Source organism: Montipora capricornis, chromosome 7 (assembly GCF_036669925.1).
Source record: "Montipora capricornis isolate CH-2021 chromosome 7, ASM3666992v2, whole genome shotgun sequence".
Lineage (NCBI taxonomy): Eukaryota > Metazoa > Cnidaria > Anthozoa > Scleractinia > Acroporidae > Montipora > Montipora capricornis.
The window spans coordinates 7,451,462-7,469,621 of NC_090889.1; the positions used below are offsets into that span (position 1 = coordinate 7,451,462).

The window sequence follows — 18,160 nt, forward strand, 5'->3', positions numbered from 1 at the left end:
CTCGTTCCCAGGGTCTCTCGAGCGAGGAGAGACCCTGGTAGGGTCTGGTCACGTGCTTCCGTGACAATTGAAAACACTAAGGAGGGGTCCTCTCTAAACAAGGAATTTGTCGCATTGAGCTTTGTCGAATTCAAAGCGAGGCTAATAGCTTCGTGCTGCGACTCCGCCATTACCTGCGATGTTTTACAGTTGCCTTCAGGCTGCAATTTCGCATAGTATTTATTCTAACGTTAATCTAAAAGTTAAACAAGTTATCTGCCTCGAGGCAATTTACCATGGCCGTGATGTTGTCGCCGTGTTACCCACTGGATATGGAAAGTCGATTATATTTCATCTTCTTCCTTCATTATTCCTCGACAAAATCAACTATGAACGTGGAGCAGCAGCTCATCCCGTAGTAATTGTTGTTTCCCCTCTAAATGCGCTGATCAAAGATCAGATCAGAAGGCTCCAGGAAGGAAATGTTAAAGCAACGATATTGAACGTGAAGAAGAAAATAAACTCAGAGGATTTGGAATTAGATCTCAGCGACGCCAACCTCTCTCCGCACTCCCGTAGTCTCAGTATAGACAAAATTCTTACTAAGCCGCCCCTCCCTTCACTGGATAAATTGTCATCTCCCAGATTCTGGGAGACACGTGACCAGACCCTACTAGGGTCTCTCCTCGCTCGCCCCAGGCGTTAAGATGAGAGACCCTGGGAACGAGGTTGTGTGACTCATTGGTTTGGGAATTTGACCACTTTTCGCCATTTTGGAAATGAACATAACAACTTGTTTTAACCTGGACATTTTATCACTACCTACAAATGTATATAATATTTAAAAATAAACGTTGGCGAAATACACTAAGTTTTACACAATGTTTAGATGTCGCCATGACATCATTTTTAAGCGACAAAAAAACATATCTAACCTGACTAGTTTATACGTGAGGCGATTGGGATGATTGATTATACAGTGTTGTACTTAAGATATGTATGTTAATGTGTTAAAATTAAACAAATAGTCCAATTGCGTGTTCAAGATTAGTTTCTTCTTTTCTATGAATAGCATCTCATAAATTAGACAGTTTAGCTTTTCTTTGAATTTCTTCAGGCCGGAAAAGTTACTTGTAAGGTCGCCCACAGTTTTGCTTCTGTGGTCCTTCTTTAAAAGCTCGCCGATTTCTGAAAAACTGTGTCCATTAATACATTTGTGTAACTGTACTCTGCATCGCACCGATCAGATTGATAACCAATCGGTTCACCGATTCTGCGGCTTGTGAACACTGGTTTAAAAGTAAGATTGATTTTCTTGCTCAGATCCGACAGTTGTCTTTTAACTGCATCGGACGAGGTTTGATCTGTAAATGGAAATACCAGTGCAGAGAAGCCGCAAAATCAGGGAAGACCTTAAAAATAATACCACTAGCCATGATTACCATGAGTAATGCAATTCATAGGTTCCTACCTATTCCTTACATATTTTGTCGTTGGACATTCTCACGGCCTAATTAGTACTTACGGTATAAAATAATGTATATTTTATTCGCTTTTTCTACAACTTGAAAATTATCTCAGGGAGATTGAAACGTCGTTTTTTCATCATCAAAGATGATTCGTGAATACTCGGAAGACATCTAAGTGTTTTAAAGTGAAATAAAAAATTGACTTTTCAATATTATTACAAGTTCTGCTGCTGTACCATTGAACTACAGGGGGTCTCTATAAACATGGAGAGTTGCAGTTGAAAATTTGTCGACCCATGACTTTGCAGAGTGAAATAAATGTACATATATTTGAAGTGTTAGTTGTAGATGAAAAGTAGAAGTGATCCTCGTGATTAGTAGCAATAGACCATTTTCAAATTCTCACGGCTGGACTGGATCTAGCACGAAATGGAGGCTAATGCTGGCAAACCAATTTGTGTGAAAAGATTTGCCCGCATTTCATGCTAGATCCAGTCCAGCCATGAGAATTCAAAAATGGTCTATTCTCTTTTTATAGACACCTGAAAAGTTCAGGTGGCTTCAACAGGATTCGATCCCATGACCTCAGGTGCAATGCTCTTACGAGCTATGAAGCCACTCAGGTGGGAGCAGGTGAATTTGTTGGGCTCAATTGGGAATCCCTTGAAAGAACTCGGTGATTGATGACCAGATGAATGGAATAAGTACGGGTTATAGACAAAAGGTAGAAGTGAGACACATTGTCAATTCAGAACAAAGATACATGACCTACAGCTCCGGACAGAACTGTTGACACACTTTGCACTGCCATGCCCTCCCAAAATGTTGTTTTACCGAATGGGCTCAGAAATTCCCGCACAAACAACATTGTGAGAGGACAGTGAGCCGCGAAAGCTTCAGATCTGTAAATTGGTGCACTATTCCATCGAATTTTGTCACAGACTGTACAGCTGTATTTGTCAGGAATTTAAACTATATGTAGGACGTGCTGACAGATTTTCGACTGTGGTGGGTCATAAGTGACGCAACTTTACAGTGTGCTTCATGACGTAGGGTAGCCTTGCGTAAAGTTTTTATTGTTAGCAGTTTATGTAATGTGTTCTGATCTATTTTGGTATATACCCACCGCGATAAAATAGGGGAAAATGTTTAGATTCCGTTCAGAAGTGAGTTATAACCTAAAATATGGTTTTCCACGGTGCCATCGATAGCGTGACAAGAGCACGAGCGTATTGTTTATGTCGCATTGAAGGGTTTTCTCTACGTAAAGTAGCTAAAATGTGCCACATTTCTCCTACAAGCGTTTGGGATCAATGAGGATTTCCCGGGAACGGGCAGGACTTCCAAAGGTTTGGCAGCAAAGAGAAATCCTATTCGGCAATTACTGAAAAAAGGACGTCCATCGAAGTTAAGTCAAAGGGAAGGCAGGCCATTGACAAGGGCGATAAAAAAGCTTCGAGATAGGGATGGCAATTTCTCTTGTAGACAAGTGATGCAAGAACCTGGGGTCTCTAGAAATGATGTATCCGCGAGAACAGTATGTCCCTTTCTAAATGCTAAAGAATATTATTACTTACAATTGAGAAAAAAAGGACTTTTGACTGTCGCGGATATGCGGAAAAGATTAATATTTGCCCGAAAAATGATACAACACTCTGAGGAGATATGGACGAAGAAGATAGCCTTTTACCTTGATGCAGTTTCCTTCATATACAAAAGAAATCCACTAAGCCAGGCTGTTGCACCAAAAGCAAGAATTTGGAGGAAACGAAGCGAAGGACATTTTTTCAAGTCTACTTTCACTAAACTTTCATTTTTTCAAGTTTAATTTTACTAGAATTTCCTAATAATGAGAGGAAAACATCGATACTGTGTTAGTGTGTACGAGTCACCTCTGTATTCATTAGATTTAGCAAGATCATCTTTCTCAAGGCATTGACCATGTCACCATGCACATTTGCCTCAAAAATAGCTATTTTCTGTACTACAATGCCTAAAACAATCGATTCACCTTCTATGTTTACTGCCCTTTTTAACTATGTTCTCTTCGTGGTTTAAGGACGTTCGCGCGAAAATTTTTCAACATTGATTTTTTTCTGAAACTTTAACCACTGTAAGATAATGAGTTAGTTACGTCAGAAATGTAAAAAAAATGGGGGGTCACCGACTTCGTTTTGGAGAGAACATGCCCGGAAAAACACCCAAAATGTGACAAAATCGGGCTTCGTTAGCAATTAAGACCAGTGTCTGTAAACCCAAATATATTGCAATTAAATCTTTGAAGTGAAATCTTCTCTGCCAAATATTGTTTAAGTGGACTTATTAAGTGAATTTAGTCAACTGGTGAGGTTCCTTAAAGATCAAGTTCGCATTTAGCGACCACAGTTTCACGCGCCTTGCAGCCGCAAGATGGCAGGATTTGATGTCCAGTGAGCAGAAATCTTGAGATAATTGTAAATAAAATCCGTTTCTGGAAAGAAAAATAGGGGTCACCGAACGTCCAAGAGCGTTAAATCCAGGCAAAGCTATAACAATGGCCTTTTGCCCTATCATTTCTCATTTTATTACTTAGCGCGCGCGCTCGTGTATGACGTGGCGTGTGCATTTGCGTGCGCAGTAAGGATGCGCAGAAACAATTGGCGCGAACGTCCTTAATTGTACATATTTTCGCAACAAAAAAGCTTTCTTAAAAATGGTGACTCGTTGGTGACTCGTTGAATTACATGTAACACGCACGCTAATTACGTTTGTGAGAAGATCAAGGCCGCAAAACAACGGGGGCATGGGGAGGCACACTGTTGTTCTTCTTCGGGAATTTGTGCGTGAAATGAGAAGACTTTCCAACGTACACACATCACTTCAGTTTTCCGTTGGTCTAACATACCGCCACGAACAAAGGTGAACTCTTCCTTGCTGGTACAAAATATTGGAGTATCACGTTAAAACTCCACATCCTGAGAGAAATGAGTTTTGGGTGAAGCTAAATGCACTTTCTGGCCTTCCAAAAGTAGTAACAAATCGTGCCATGGGATAATTTGAGGACACCAACGAAAGTCATTCAGGAAAATCACTTCAGCGCTTTCAGCACCAACCCAAGTGAAGGTGGTCGTAGCAGGGTTACAAAACGATTTGAAAACAGAGTTTAGCGGATTTAGTAAAAATATTTTGCCACAATTAGCAACTCCTGTTAACAACATATTGCGATATTTTCCACGTCCTTTTCGTAACAAAACTCGCACGGCCCCTGCAAATTAATCCAGGTCAATCTCATTTCTACGCAGAACTTGCTAAGCCGTAGTCAACCATCGGCCATCACACCCCTCTACACATGTTTTGCCGAGTTCACTGTACAGCAACTCGATTCGGGTCATTTTCGATCGGGCCAGCTCACCTTCTGCATTCTCCATCTCCCAGCCTACAGAGAGAGCTTCTTCATCAGCCTTGCCGCCCTTGTTCGCTATAAACTCCGCGAGATCAGTTCTTTCTTCTTGTTTCTGCTGATTGGCAAATGCTACATGTAGCAACTCCAAACGTGTTTTGATTCCCTTTACCACAGCCAGTTGTGATACATCAAAGATACTGAGCGCTTTTCGATTTCGTTTGCTACCTGCCCGATTCGCACTGCACGCGTTGCTGGTGATAGGAGCGCCAATTCTACCCAGATCTGGGTGGTTTTCAGACTGAATTGCTAACATGTCTTCTTTTGTCGTATATGCCCAAGTTGTGTAATAGTTTTCGTGACGGCCACTGAAGTTGACTTTGATACCGTACTCCCTGTCGATATAATTGTGCACGTGTAGCCAGCGTCTCCGTTTTTCTAATTTCACTGCCATGTGGTAATGTACGCGACCGTTAGCATGAGGCTCTTGGCTGCACACCCAGTACACGACGGACGAGTTGTTGCATCTAGGACGATGCGTGCAAAAGCCTCGCGAGAAGGAACAATTTCCAAATTTGCCTGGCTGTAAGTTACTAAATATACTCTCCTAACTTCACGTGAATTTAGTCATTCAGCAGTGTCATCATTTGCGTTTCTCTCCATGTCCACTACACGTACAAATATTGCGATTTTCTTACCAAAGAAACCTTGTCTTTAAGTTACTTGTATCACTTGCCGTTGAATGAGCAACTAAATCTATTTATTTTTCCAATTACTACGTTTATGTGCATAATTTGTGGTCCTTGTCAATAAAATAGTTTGCGGAAGCTATATCGCCACTGACGCTTATTTTTTCCGTACAAATAAAAAGCCATTTCATAGAAGAAGACATTTTTTTCTGAATAAATGTCTTCTTCTATGAAATGGCTTTTTATTTGTACTAGAAACTGAACCAACCAAAGTCAAACAAACCTCAACAGGATTCTATTCTTCCATTTTTTGCCACATTTATCACAAATATGGCGGAACCTCTCACTCTAGGCGCTAGAAATCGAGGGTTTCCTTGTACTAAAATGAAGCATATTTCCCGCCAATTCCTCTCATAACTTAAATTCCTCAAATACAGCCCCGGACAGAATTGTTGAAACACTTTGCACTGCCATGCCCTCCCACAATGTTGTTTTATCGAATGGGCTCAGAAATTCGCGCGCAAACATTGTGAGGGGACAGTGATCCGCGAAAGCTTCAGATTATGTTCCATCGAATTTTGTCACAGACTGTAGATCTCCAGGAGTTCTAGAAAGATCATTGTATAAAGCTTGCAGTATATGGGAGCGTGTATTGAAAGGAACAGTTCAAGTAAGTCATGATAGCATTAGGAAACTCAAGTGTAAGGTGGGGACTTACTGGCTTATATTTGCAAAGCGCAGTGGAATTTAAGACTACCAGTGTCACGGGATTTAAGCAGGAATCCAGCTGGGATTACTCGCAAATTCAACGTCCTTCATACTCGATGACACCATCTTAATGAAAGAGTTCTAAGGTTTTAATAACACTTTTTGCCTTTGCGAAGATGCCGAGAAACATAGAAGGGGACGGTGATGGCGTTTCTTACACACAAAAATAAAGAAAAAAAAAAAGAACTCTCAAGGAGGACAAAGCAAAGGATGCACTCACCGGGAGACCCCCAATCTTGTCCACATCCGCCATTTGATACTAAGGCAACAGACGGATGCAATTAAAAATTATAGCTCAGATCATATTTCAAACTTTAATACAATAAATTATAATGAAAATAGCATCAACTTACGTACTTTGCCATGAGGTTTAAGATTTGCTATCAATGGAACCTTGCCTCCAATTTTGTTAAAATCATCAATGGAAAAGTCAACTTCAGATCTAAGTATCATAAACAAAATATTTCCATTTATTTGCAGGGCCAAAAACTCACCATCTCCTTTATAATGATGATGATTTTTGTACAAGAAGTATACAGGGATGAAATTCCTTGACCACAAAGCTGAAAAGCCTGATACCTATGACATACTGTCTGTTAGGGCCTCCAAACCTAGTGCCTGTTTCTCGAACGTTTTGGTAACTTTCTGGGCTGGACAAACAATCAGCCCATTTAAGAAAGTTGGTTGTCCAGCAACTTTTTCCATTGCTGACGATTTATAACAAGAAACACTTACTCGTGAGCGAGAGCTAGTAAATGAAGAACTCCATTTGTCGATCCACCCAATGCATACATGACCGTCACGGCATTCTCAAAAGCCTGTGGATATGAAATAAAACAAAAATAAAAATAAAAATTATAAGTTACTGCACATGGTGGTAAATGCAAATATGGAGCAAAAGTGAATGAAAGAAATGCACGCATTTCAAGTGCGGGTTATGGACAAAATGTAGACGTGATCATCGCACTTAACTAGACAATTTCAGGCACTTCTAATATGTACATTTCTTTAATTCATTGAGCCCTTTCACAGGAACAAATGAGCCTAAAATATTGCCCATACCTGATCCCAACTGTGTGGCTTTATAGATCAGTTGGCTGAGCATAGTACAGGCATAAGGTCATGGGTTCGAACCCAGTTGAAACCACCTGAATTTTGGTGTCCATAGAGAGACAATTGCTTAAATTGTCTAGTTAAGGATGTTCGTGCCTATTGCTACTGCGCATCCTTACATGCTCACGCAAATTCACATGCCACGTCATGCATCGAGCGCGCGCGCTAAGTACTAAAACGAACAATGATAGGGCAGATGGCCATTGCTATAGCTTTGCTTGGTTTCAACGATCTTGGATGTTCGGTGACCCCTACTTTTCTTTTCAGAAACAGATTTTATTTACAATTACCTCCACATTGTCCAAAAATGAACAAAAAATCAATGTGGGAAGTTAAAAAAAATTCAAGATTTCTGTCCTGGAGACGTGGAATCCTGCCATCTTGCGGCTGCAAGGCGCATGAAACTATGGTCGCTAAATGCAAACTTGTTCGTTCTTTAAGGAACCTCAACAGCTAACTAAATTCACTTGATGGGTTCACTTAAACAAAGTTTGGTAGAGAACATTCCTTTTCAAAGATGTGATTGCAATATTAGTGGGCTTACAGACACCGTGGCCTTATTCGCTAAAGAATCAATCAATCAATAACTTTATTAAATAATGTGTCAGGTAGATCTAGCTTACATATACGTAAACTAATTGGGGACACCTAACCACTAGTGAATTAAAAGTTAAGAAGAAATATATTAATCTGATCAAAAGTACTAATTTTTTGTAATAAGCGTTAAAATTCGCTGTGTTTTAAAACTAGTTCCCTAAAAAAATATCTTGACATATCAGTATCCCATAAACCCAATCCATGCTAGATCTAATTTTCTGATTTTAGCTTTAAACGTATTTAAAAATTCCGAACTCCTGACTTTCTTATCTAATTTTGACTAGAGAAATATACCTACATATCGTAATTAAGCTATGCTTTCCGTGCGTCACAGTATTGACTCTTGGTATTACAAAATCTGAATTTCTAAAGCTATAGCGATTGATGTTATTGTTTTGGAATATTTCTTTAATGTATGAACGACAAAGTTCGTTCGTTACTTTATGCATAAGAATAGCAATGTCTTGTAATCGCCTGTTCTTTAACGTGGGTAGCTTTGCCAACTTAAGTAACTCGTCATAGGTTCCAGATTTCCTATTATAAATTGCTCTCAAGGCTCTTTCTTGGATTCGCTCCAGTTTCCTGTTGTCCGAAGAGCGACAAAAATTCCAAACGATATGACAATACGTCAGCTGAGGCAGTATGGCAGACTTGTATGTAATAAGTTTGGCTCTGATAGAAAGTATATTACGTAGTCTTGTTAGAACACCCACTTTCCTTCCTGCTCGTTTGCATACTTCACTGCCATGTTTACTGAAATCCAGGTTTTGGTCTATTGTTAGCCCCAATAGACTAAGATCAAAACCACACATTTTTTTTTGCCCTTTGGCCCCATTCTCATCATTTGGTACTTTTCATAATTACCTTTCAGTAAATTTGACTCGTACCACTTAGATATGATTTCTCCTTCTTTACTTAAAGTATCTTGTACTTCCTTAACCGTCTGGCCTGCTGAGTACAGCTGATGGTCGTCAGAATATGTGCATCGTTAAGTTGTGTTCATTTGCAAAGATGTTAAGATCATTTTGAAACGTGTTCCAAAGTAAAGGGCCAAATATTGAGCCTTGAGGGCAACCCCTTAACACCTCCTTCCATTCACTAGTAATCTCTGTGCCAATTTTCACTCTGTATTTTCTTTCAGTAAAGTAAGACCGTATTAAGCCGGTAGATGGCATTGAGAAGCCATATGCGTCGAGCTTTCTCAAGAGCAATGGAGGATGTAACGAATCAAAGGCCTTGGACATGTCGGTAGATAGGATCCCGACAATATTACGATCATCAATTGCTCTTTTCCAATTTTCCGTAAGTTTGATAAACGATGTTTCAGTGCTGTACCTTTTTCGGTATGCTGTTAGATTTCTACTTAATCTTGGCTCTATAAATGCTGTTACTTGCTGGCTTAGTATCTTCTCAAACACTTTGTCACAAGCGGGGAGCAGTGTTACTGCATGGCCTGTAGTTCTTCACCTCATAGATACTACCCTTCTTATACACCGGAGTCCACTCTCCCTTTTTCCATTCACTAGGCGAATAACATGCATCTATACAATTATTATAAATAGTTGTCAATGATGGGGCTAACTCGTCAATGCCCAGCCGCAAGATCGAGTTAGGTACTCATCATGACCCATTCCCTTTCTCACATTTAATTCTTTTAAGGCTTTCGACACGATGATGATTAAAGTGTGAAAGCTTGTGTGGTCATGTGAAGAAAAATACACATTAAAGTGAGACCAATTAAACAGAATAACACATATGTACATGTACAATCTAAAACAATGCTAAAATCAACCCTAAATCAACCAATCATTAATCAAACATTGCCCAATCACCTCTAATATCAGATTTTATAAAGTTGAACAATTAAAAAGCGTTTCTTTTTTCCGAAATGTGTTTTAAAAACGTCTTAGAACTGTTTCTAATGGAATTAACGATTTTATTTGTCAATGGGGAAGCCTTTGGCAGTGAAAGGGTTAAAGAGTGCATTGTGTCTATGTGAAATAGTCTTCCATAAGGTCGTGTCAAACAGTCAAACAGTCAAACTATGGAAGCAAATATAACATCTAAGCCATTTTAAATCTTCAATTTGACTAAGTAATACAGTATTGTGCAAAAGTAACGCAAGCGAAATGCGCGAATTTCGTTCTTTGTTCCCGCGACTTTTCGACGAAAATTCGCACGAAAGTTCGAGTGAAATTTCACGGCGTGTCGAGCGATAATTCGCTTAAACAAAGGGCGATTTTTCTTCGAATTTTCGTTAAGCTAAAGAAAATTCGTGAGCAAAAACGATAATTCGCAAGGCAGTTGACGAAATTTCGCAACACATTGAACGGCAGTTCGGGAGCGTTCAAGCAATTTCTTTCAGCAGCTGATACGAACAAACTGTCGTGCAACTCACAAGTGATAAATTTGTAAATGCGTGCCGTTTAGCTGTTTGTAAATACAAGCCGGTTTGCAGTTATCGATCGCCGATTACGGGGCTAACATTTTATCCATGACAACTCTGTTAATTATTAATAGGCTTTCAACCAGCTTCGCTTGTTCGAGTTCATCTCAGGCCCAAATTCATACGCAGAGAATTAGAATACACTGAACTGCATCACGAAGACAATGAGCTCAGTTCGCTCCACAAACAAAACAAAAACATCTCCAGTTCGAAAACAATTTGTGAGGGTTTTTCAATCTGAACATACGTGCACGCTCGCGAATCCGTTTGGCTGTTGTTAATTTCCATCCCAGTGTGGTGTTTTGGATCAAGTCAACAATGTAGCGCTCCTTCTGAAACAACCAGGCGAGTTTCACAGCTAACATTTCGTCGAGCTGTGATGCTATTTCGGCAGATTAATGGCTTCTTTTGTGCGCAATAATTGGAAAGGTTGTCTATATATTTCACTCAGCGAACTTTGTTTCGAAATCTCTCTTGGCCTATTGATTAACAATAGATCGAATTTTCGGGAGGAGCGAATTATCCTTCGAAAAATCGCAGCGACTTTTCGAGAGGAGCGAATTATCGGTCGAAAATTCGCGGTGATTCATCGCGCAAAGCGAATTATCGTTCGAAAAATCGCGCAGATCAAAACAATAGTTGTCACGAAAATGCGGAGAAATTTCGTCGAAATATCGTATCGCGCGAAATTTCTTCGAAAAGCCCCGAAAAGCCAGGAATTTCGTCGAAATTCGTTTGCGTTACTTTTGCACAATACTGTACTAAGTAGTAAGTGTATATGTGGTGCGTGTGTCATGTGCGACTATTTAAAGTAAGTCTGAGTAGTGTGTGTCAGTTTTATAAATGTCAATTCAAACTTTGAGTGAACTTAGTGTACAATTATATTTCAATATCATGTTTTAAGGAAGTGTGAAATAAAGTCTTGTCGTGCCTTGTCTTGGCCCCTGTATACCACAGAATTCATACGATGTTAGTTTTAAAGAACAGGGCATTAAGTTCATACAAGGTAGTTGGTCTGACAACCTTAAGCAACTGAAGACATGATAGGCAGGTACATGTAACAAGGATTCTGAAACAAGAACCCAAAGACTCTGTACATTGTGTCTTCATTTTGACCTGTAAAAGTACGATGTAAAGTAATTGATCTAAATACTTGGTGTGCGGAGAACGTTGGAACGTGCCGATTTACAGTACAGCTTGTTTTATTTACACTGACCATTAACTCTCATGCCGATTATAAATTTGTTTTTTCGTGGTTTCGTTCTAGGCAGGCAAGGTGAATAGCCATGGCTAAATAACACAATCTGATATTTCTTGTACACTGTAGCCGTTAACACCTTTGTTGTTAAAAAGGACTATGTCAGCTGGGGCACAAGGCCAGTAGGGACCGACTGGTACTAATTTGCAAAGAGCTCAATCACACATGTGTTGCTTTACAGTCATCATTACCAATGCACAGAGAGAAGCTATTGCATCCCCACGTTTTTGGAACTCAGATTCCACAAACTTTCTGAACGCGATCCAAAACGATAAAATAAGCTAAAAAAATGTGAAAAAATTGGCCCGATGTTTTGAAAAAGTTTTAGCCCAATTCGTGCATGCACGCTGGATGACATAGTCCCCTTAAGATTTCTGTGACTGGCAGTGTTTACTGCGGTAAAGAACTAATGAACATGTTGTTTCCGTTACGGTTTCACATACCTTCCGAGTCATGATATCCCTTGCCTTTTTCCCTGCCTTCATTACTTTAAACAATGCTCTAACAGCTTCTCTCACTTCTTTTCTCTTCTTCTCTGTTACCTGACAAGAGACAATGAAAAAATGCAGTACGCTTTCTAGGCAAGGATTCGAAAGGGACGCAATTATTTTCAGAATAAAATCTCTGACATTTAACCTCAGCTTTTATGCATAAAACCCTGTTCAGATACAGTACTTACTTTATTGTCGTTATCTACTGCAACACCAGAGGCACTTCCTGTCAAGAACAAAAACAACACCTGTCAAAGTTTTTGTAAACTTTGCTTGCAAAATCTCTTATGAGCAACTTGGTCAACCAATTGCAATGCATTGGTTTATTTCGTCCGGAGATGAACTACATGAAGCGCAAAGTGGATGGGCACTCAGCTATTGCGCTAGTTCAAAGGAGCTCCACATTTCTAAAGTGCCAATTCAAACTAAACAATTTCTTCCCTTCCTCTCCCATTCCAGGAATCATGCTTTTGTTTAGAGGATGACACTCAAAAGCATAACGCTCCAATTCTCGTGCATAAAATAAATGTATCTAACCCTAAATGGGAACCTTTATGCTTCTGTTTACCTGACATCACGGAGCAGGACAATTTCCTGGGTTTCCTTTTTTCAGCTATGAAGTTGTTTCACCCAGTTTTCTCGACTAACTCCGCCCTGGTTTTGAAAAGAGCTGCAAAACTAACACTGGATTCCTAAAATCTCTTGTTCCCAACGAGAGCTCTTTCAAATTTATTTAAAACTGATCTGAACAAAAACTAATTTCATGATTCTTATAGTCTTTACATACTACACCTGGAAGTGTTAGGCCTAGAGTTTCTACAACAGAAGACATCGTGTTGGCGGTAAACATTCCTCCTGTTGAAAAAACAAAAGTAAAACGGCAAAAATAAAACCAACAAAGAGCACATAAACGATTGAAGCTATCTATTGAAGCTATCACCCAAGCTCTCTATAAGAGCAAGGGCAACCTCATCTTTTCATTTTCGTCTCACCCTGAAAGGTCGTGCTCCCATAAAGCAACTCGGGGAACCCACCCTGGTATAGCATGTATTGGTTGTGTCAAGCAAGCCACTACAGAGAGACACAAGCGAACTGGAATGAGTGTGCTCCAGGATCCAACACCTGGCCCTATAAAACTTGGCTATGCCTGCCCCTCAGGTCTGATATTAAATGTTTGAGCACAAGTTTATGTATGTTATGCATTCACCAGTAATTACCACATGTTCCAGCACCAGGTATTGCATGACACTCTACATCCTTAAGGTCCTCAATATCCATCAGTCCTTTACTGTAAGACCCTATTGCCTGGAGAAGTCAAAAGAACCTAACCTTGTATGAGTGAGCTTGAGAAAGTGTAGACAGCCTTGTACCGTAGCTGAAGTGCCAATATCTACATAAATGTCCACCATCTCCATCAACAAGCACTAAGTTAGCATTTATTACACTTACATGTACTCAATTTACAAACCCTAACCTCCTCAACTTTAGCTGAGAATAATATTCCTGAAAGTTGGATACCATTGGAGTGAATTAAAATGTGCATATGAAAATAGCCATGGCACCCTTTGTCCTTAGCAGGTGTATTGATTCAGTTGCAGTGATATGACAGAAGTGAAAGATTAAATAAATTATTAAATTTCTTAATCTGCAGTACATATTACAGCCTAATGGCTCAGTCCCCTTGACTCATGGCTGTTTCTACTTATGTGGCCTCACACAACCACAAGACATTTTGAGACTGCCAAGCCAACAACATTTTGTCATCATCATGTACACAGGAGAAACCACAAAACTGAAAACTCCATGCCCTACTGTTTTCAAAGTGCGTGGGTTCTTTTCTTTTGGGGTGCAGGGACGGCGCAGTGGTTAGCCCACCAATGTGGCCTGGGTTCGGTTCCCAGACTTGGCATGGGTTGAGTCTAACTATTTGCAGATGTCACTACAGAGGCTGCACTTTCTTCTCAGGCATCTAAAGAACCAAAGTGTTAGACCATGCAGAGTTCTTGTTCCTGCGACATCCCACACTGTAGTCCAGTTGTTCAGAATGTGAAATTAGGTCGGTTGCTAAGTAACTAACAATTTCAACAGAAGGTCCAAAGTTGAAATCACAGATCTTCCATCCATCTCCTCAATAATTTCTCTGCTCCCAGCTTGGTCACTCTCCTACTACTTCGTCTTGGCTGCTGATCAGTGGCAGGATTCTCTCTGTACCTGAGGCGAATAGGCTGCTAATATTGCTGACCTCCAAGGGGTAAAGATTCTGGATTGGGCACTTCAGAATAGCATTCCTTCCACTTTTGGATCCCCCTTTCACAACTGCACCTCTAATAAGGCTGTCTGTTCCTTCAACCAGTCTTTCCACCTTTCCCAATCTCCTCATTCCATGCGGTTGATCTTCATCATGTACTAGCTACCACAACAGCTCGTACTGAAATCTGTGTCTGAACAGCATCCTTTACAGAACAATGGTGTGAATCACGTTGCTCCACTATATATTTATCTCTCCAGTTCTCCACTCATTTCATCACCAACATGACACATTTGCTTGGTAAGATCAGTGAATGACAGCTCAAACTCAGGATCTCATAGGTCACCATTATTGGCACTGGGGAGGCTTTCCACGTAGTGACTAACAGTGGCGTTGAGTAAGAATGGACTTGATGACACACCAAAATACAACTCTTGCGAATCTTAAAGTGATAACCCTTGGACTCTCTTCTTTCACATCATCAAAGCACAGAAGTCTGAGGACATCTCCGTTTTCTTCTTCTATCAATACCTTCAGTAATGCCTCTTCGATATGTGGCTCACATATAAGTGGGCAGTATAGGCTGGCATTTCAGTTGCTTCTTCATCAAAGGGTTTGACGCTAAAGTGGAATTGCTTCAGATGCGCTCTTCTTAAAAATGGAATTCAGATAATTGACGTTTTGACAATCCGAGCGGAAGTCATCTTCAGAGTCAAGTAATTTGTGTAACGTCAGTAGACACTATAAGAACTCCAGTTGTAGATGTCATTGATCAACTTATTCGTGATGTTATTGGTCAAATGTCACTTGAGCCTAGATGTAATTGGCTGTGAAGACTAAACAGTGATTGGTACGTTTTGATCTGTCAATAGGTGTAAGGTCTGTACGTGTATCATAGAATACCTTGGGCAGTATTGTGATGGAGTAAATCAGTGTGTTGTTTGTCTGTTGTTGATGTCCTCGATGAGTCGTTTGAAGGGTGCAGGTAGTTTTAGACATCGGTTTATTGGTGCGTGTTCTACGTTAGTAAACCTAGTAGTTAGTACTGTAGGTAACACAGGCAGCATAGTCCCAGTCGACCTAGAGGACATTTCTGTTCCCTTTAAAATCTGTCCAAGATTCCAGATCCCACATCAGTAGAAACCATGGAAGGAAGAATTTCTTCTACCTTTGGAGGAACCATCTTAATGCAGGTTTGAAATACAATGTAGGTCGATCCATGTAAGATGTCTTCCAGACTTCTCCAACTCGTACAATGTCTTGTTCTTCCTTTAATAGCTTGAGGATGTTTTCGCCCAACCACTGAGTAATTTCCAGTAGTTCTGCCTTACATGATAGATGATCTTTGCAGGATGAGAGCCCTTTTCAGCGTTTTGATAAACTTGAAAGATCATTCACATATATGTGAAGTAGTTCGTTCGTAGCTTTCATTTCTTTTTCAATAGTGCTTCGATTCCCAGTTCTGTGGAATTTTTTTCCTGACAACTTCTGAACACAATGTTTGGTTGTTAGTCATCTCGGTATTTCTTGTGTTTTCCAAAGTTCGGTCTTGGTTTCGCTGGGCTGGGCCTTCCCAGTTCAGACCTTAATGAAGACGCCTTTAAAAGAGTCTTTTCTCATCTAGCATCCATCTTGGAGGACCATATTCGTAAGGTAAAATTAGCTCAAGTCACACAATTTAAACATAACCTTTTTTTAATAAACATAAAGGAGGTACACCCAGCTAACCCGCACGTGAGACTTAAATAACATGGCTTCAAACACCAGTGCTCAACTGGTTAGCTTGCGGTTGCTGGAGAGAATAAGACAGACCACAACACCAAGAACTCTGTGCCCCCCATTCTGTAAATAGTGTGTCAGGCTCTGTTTCTTTCAAAATCCTGCAGTCAGTTTATAAACAAGGGTTGCAATACAATGTATAGGGACTATTATTCTCAGTCATTTAAATGTACTGACTTCGTGAGTGTTAGTTTGCTGTGTTTTTCAATCCACGACTGTGACTATGAACCAAACTAGTCGGTGGTGAACAACTTCACGAAATCATCAAGGGCACCCAACATGCAAATTAAGCCAAACGCCTTTGAGGTGATATGGAAGGTGATATTTTAGTAAATAATTCTATAGCTGTTTGGCAATGTAAAACCGAAATTCTTTGAGCAGTTTGACTCTCCTGAACACATATTTCACCGAAAATTGTCGTTGGGTGCCCCTGAATCATGTACATGTACATCTGTCTTGTCACTGCATCTACCATCAGAAGGAATAAAAAAAAATGGGTATTCATTTTTTCGTCCACAAAACTATATAACAACTTACTATGTACCTCAAAAGGACTCCCAGCACTCAAATTACTATGCCTCTTTCCACACCCAGGAAGCATCGTTCCACCATAAATTACAACACCATACTGTAGGGTGAAAATATAAGCAATTACTTTCAAATGTGGGTAGTGAGGATTTCCTTAATGATCCTGGAGTCACAGTTTCAAAGGTAAAATAATTATATGACTTTACATGAAAGAAGAAACACTGCGGATACTAATCTTGAGGAAAAAAAAACCAGCCTTTTTTTAATGGTCATTTAACATATCAACCACATAGATGTTACAGGCAAGGTTGATGACACCTTCATCATTCCTACAGTTAGGTTTTCCTTCACATAAAAAGCAACATTAATCTATCCTCAAGGATAGACCCAGGATCTTTGAAGATCTTGTGTAAGATTATTGAAGATCCTTAAAGATCTTTGGTGAGATTAGTAAAGATCCACAAAGATCTTAACAAGATCCTCAAGGGACCTTTTAAAATAATGACGATCCTTAAATATATTATTTTTAATTCCTTGGTAACATTAAGGAAAGATCCAAATCTTTGAAGATATTCTCTTCTAGGAGCTTGGCAAGAGCCTTAAGGAAGAGTTTGAAGATCTTGGCAAGAATTTTGAGAAACTTGGAAAGGAATTTTGAGGCTCTTTTCTAACAACTCTATTAGGATTTCAAACAATCTTCAAGGATCGTCATATTTTTAAAGATCAAAGATCCTTTGAAGATTTTCACCAGGGTACCACTTTACTAATTTTCCAGTTGGCACCAGGGGGAAAATACGGCTTTCAATTCCATTGTTATTGCAATTTCTGCTCAGACTTCACTAATGTAAGAGCAAAGTAAGATTCCTCAAGATCATTTGAAATCACTGCTGAGTTTATTGATTGCAGAACAAGGGGGACGATGAGGTCACCTGAATGCTGAAGTGGCCAAAGATTTTGTTGATGATTCGCCAGTTGAATTCAAACTCACATTGATCGTTTAACCACAAAATCAAGCTCGCATCATCTGGAAACTTCATATAGACGTTTTAAGCATGTGTTATGTTAATAACTTTTGTTAAACCAATATTCTAATCACCTTGCATAAATTAGACATAACTATTACAGGGTAATGTGAAGTGCTACATGTAGTTTTCTACCCATACCCTGTGTTAAGGACAGTGCCTACTATGTTATTGCGCATAAGTTATGTGCATCTCGAGATACTCGGGTTTCCTATTGGTGATGCTTACCAATACGGTGATATTTTTGCGTGGTTTAAAACTACCCAGAGAAAGTAGATCTTAGTACATGTAAGTACTCTTGGTAACCAAAAATAAATTGAGGGTAACCATGCATTTTTGAGAGATAATTAAGCTTCAACTTGAGAAAGAACGGCATACTAGCTGATACATCACT

General features: G+C 39.7%; 1 protein-coding gene across 2 annotated transcripts in view; it reads right to left on the bottom strand.

Annotated features, from left to right (window-relative positions):
• The window catches only part of LOC138058145 (dihydroxy-acid dehydratase 2-like), a 33,117-nt gene extending 16,279 nt beyond the window's left edge, over positions 1 to 16,838 (bottom strand). For both annotated transcript variants that reach the window (XM_068904028.1, XM_068904029.1), the window contains exons 1-8: positions 16,761 to 16,838; positions 13,407 to 13,494; positions 12,982 to 13,044; positions 12,378 to 12,415; positions 12,142 to 12,240; positions 7,020 to 7,102; positions 6,642 to 6,726; positions 6,505 to 6,543 (exon numbers count right to left, since the gene is read on the bottom strand). In XM_068904028.1, the coding sequence (XP_068760129.1) occupies positions 6,505 to 6,543; positions 6,642 to 6,726; positions 7,020 to 7,102; positions 12,142 to 12,240; positions 12,378 to 12,415; positions 12,982 to 13,044; positions 13,407 to 13,494; positions 16,761 to 16,817 (552 nt within the window). In that variant the 5' untranslated portion in view covers positions 16,818 to 16,838. The remainder of the gene's footprint in view (positions 1 to 6,504; positions 6,544 to 6,641; positions 6,727 to 7,019; positions 7,103 to 12,141; positions 12,241 to 12,377; positions 12,416 to 12,981; positions 13,045 to 13,406; positions 13,495 to 16,760) is intronic.
• Between the last annotated feature and the right edge of the window lie 1,322 nt (positions 16,839 to 18,160).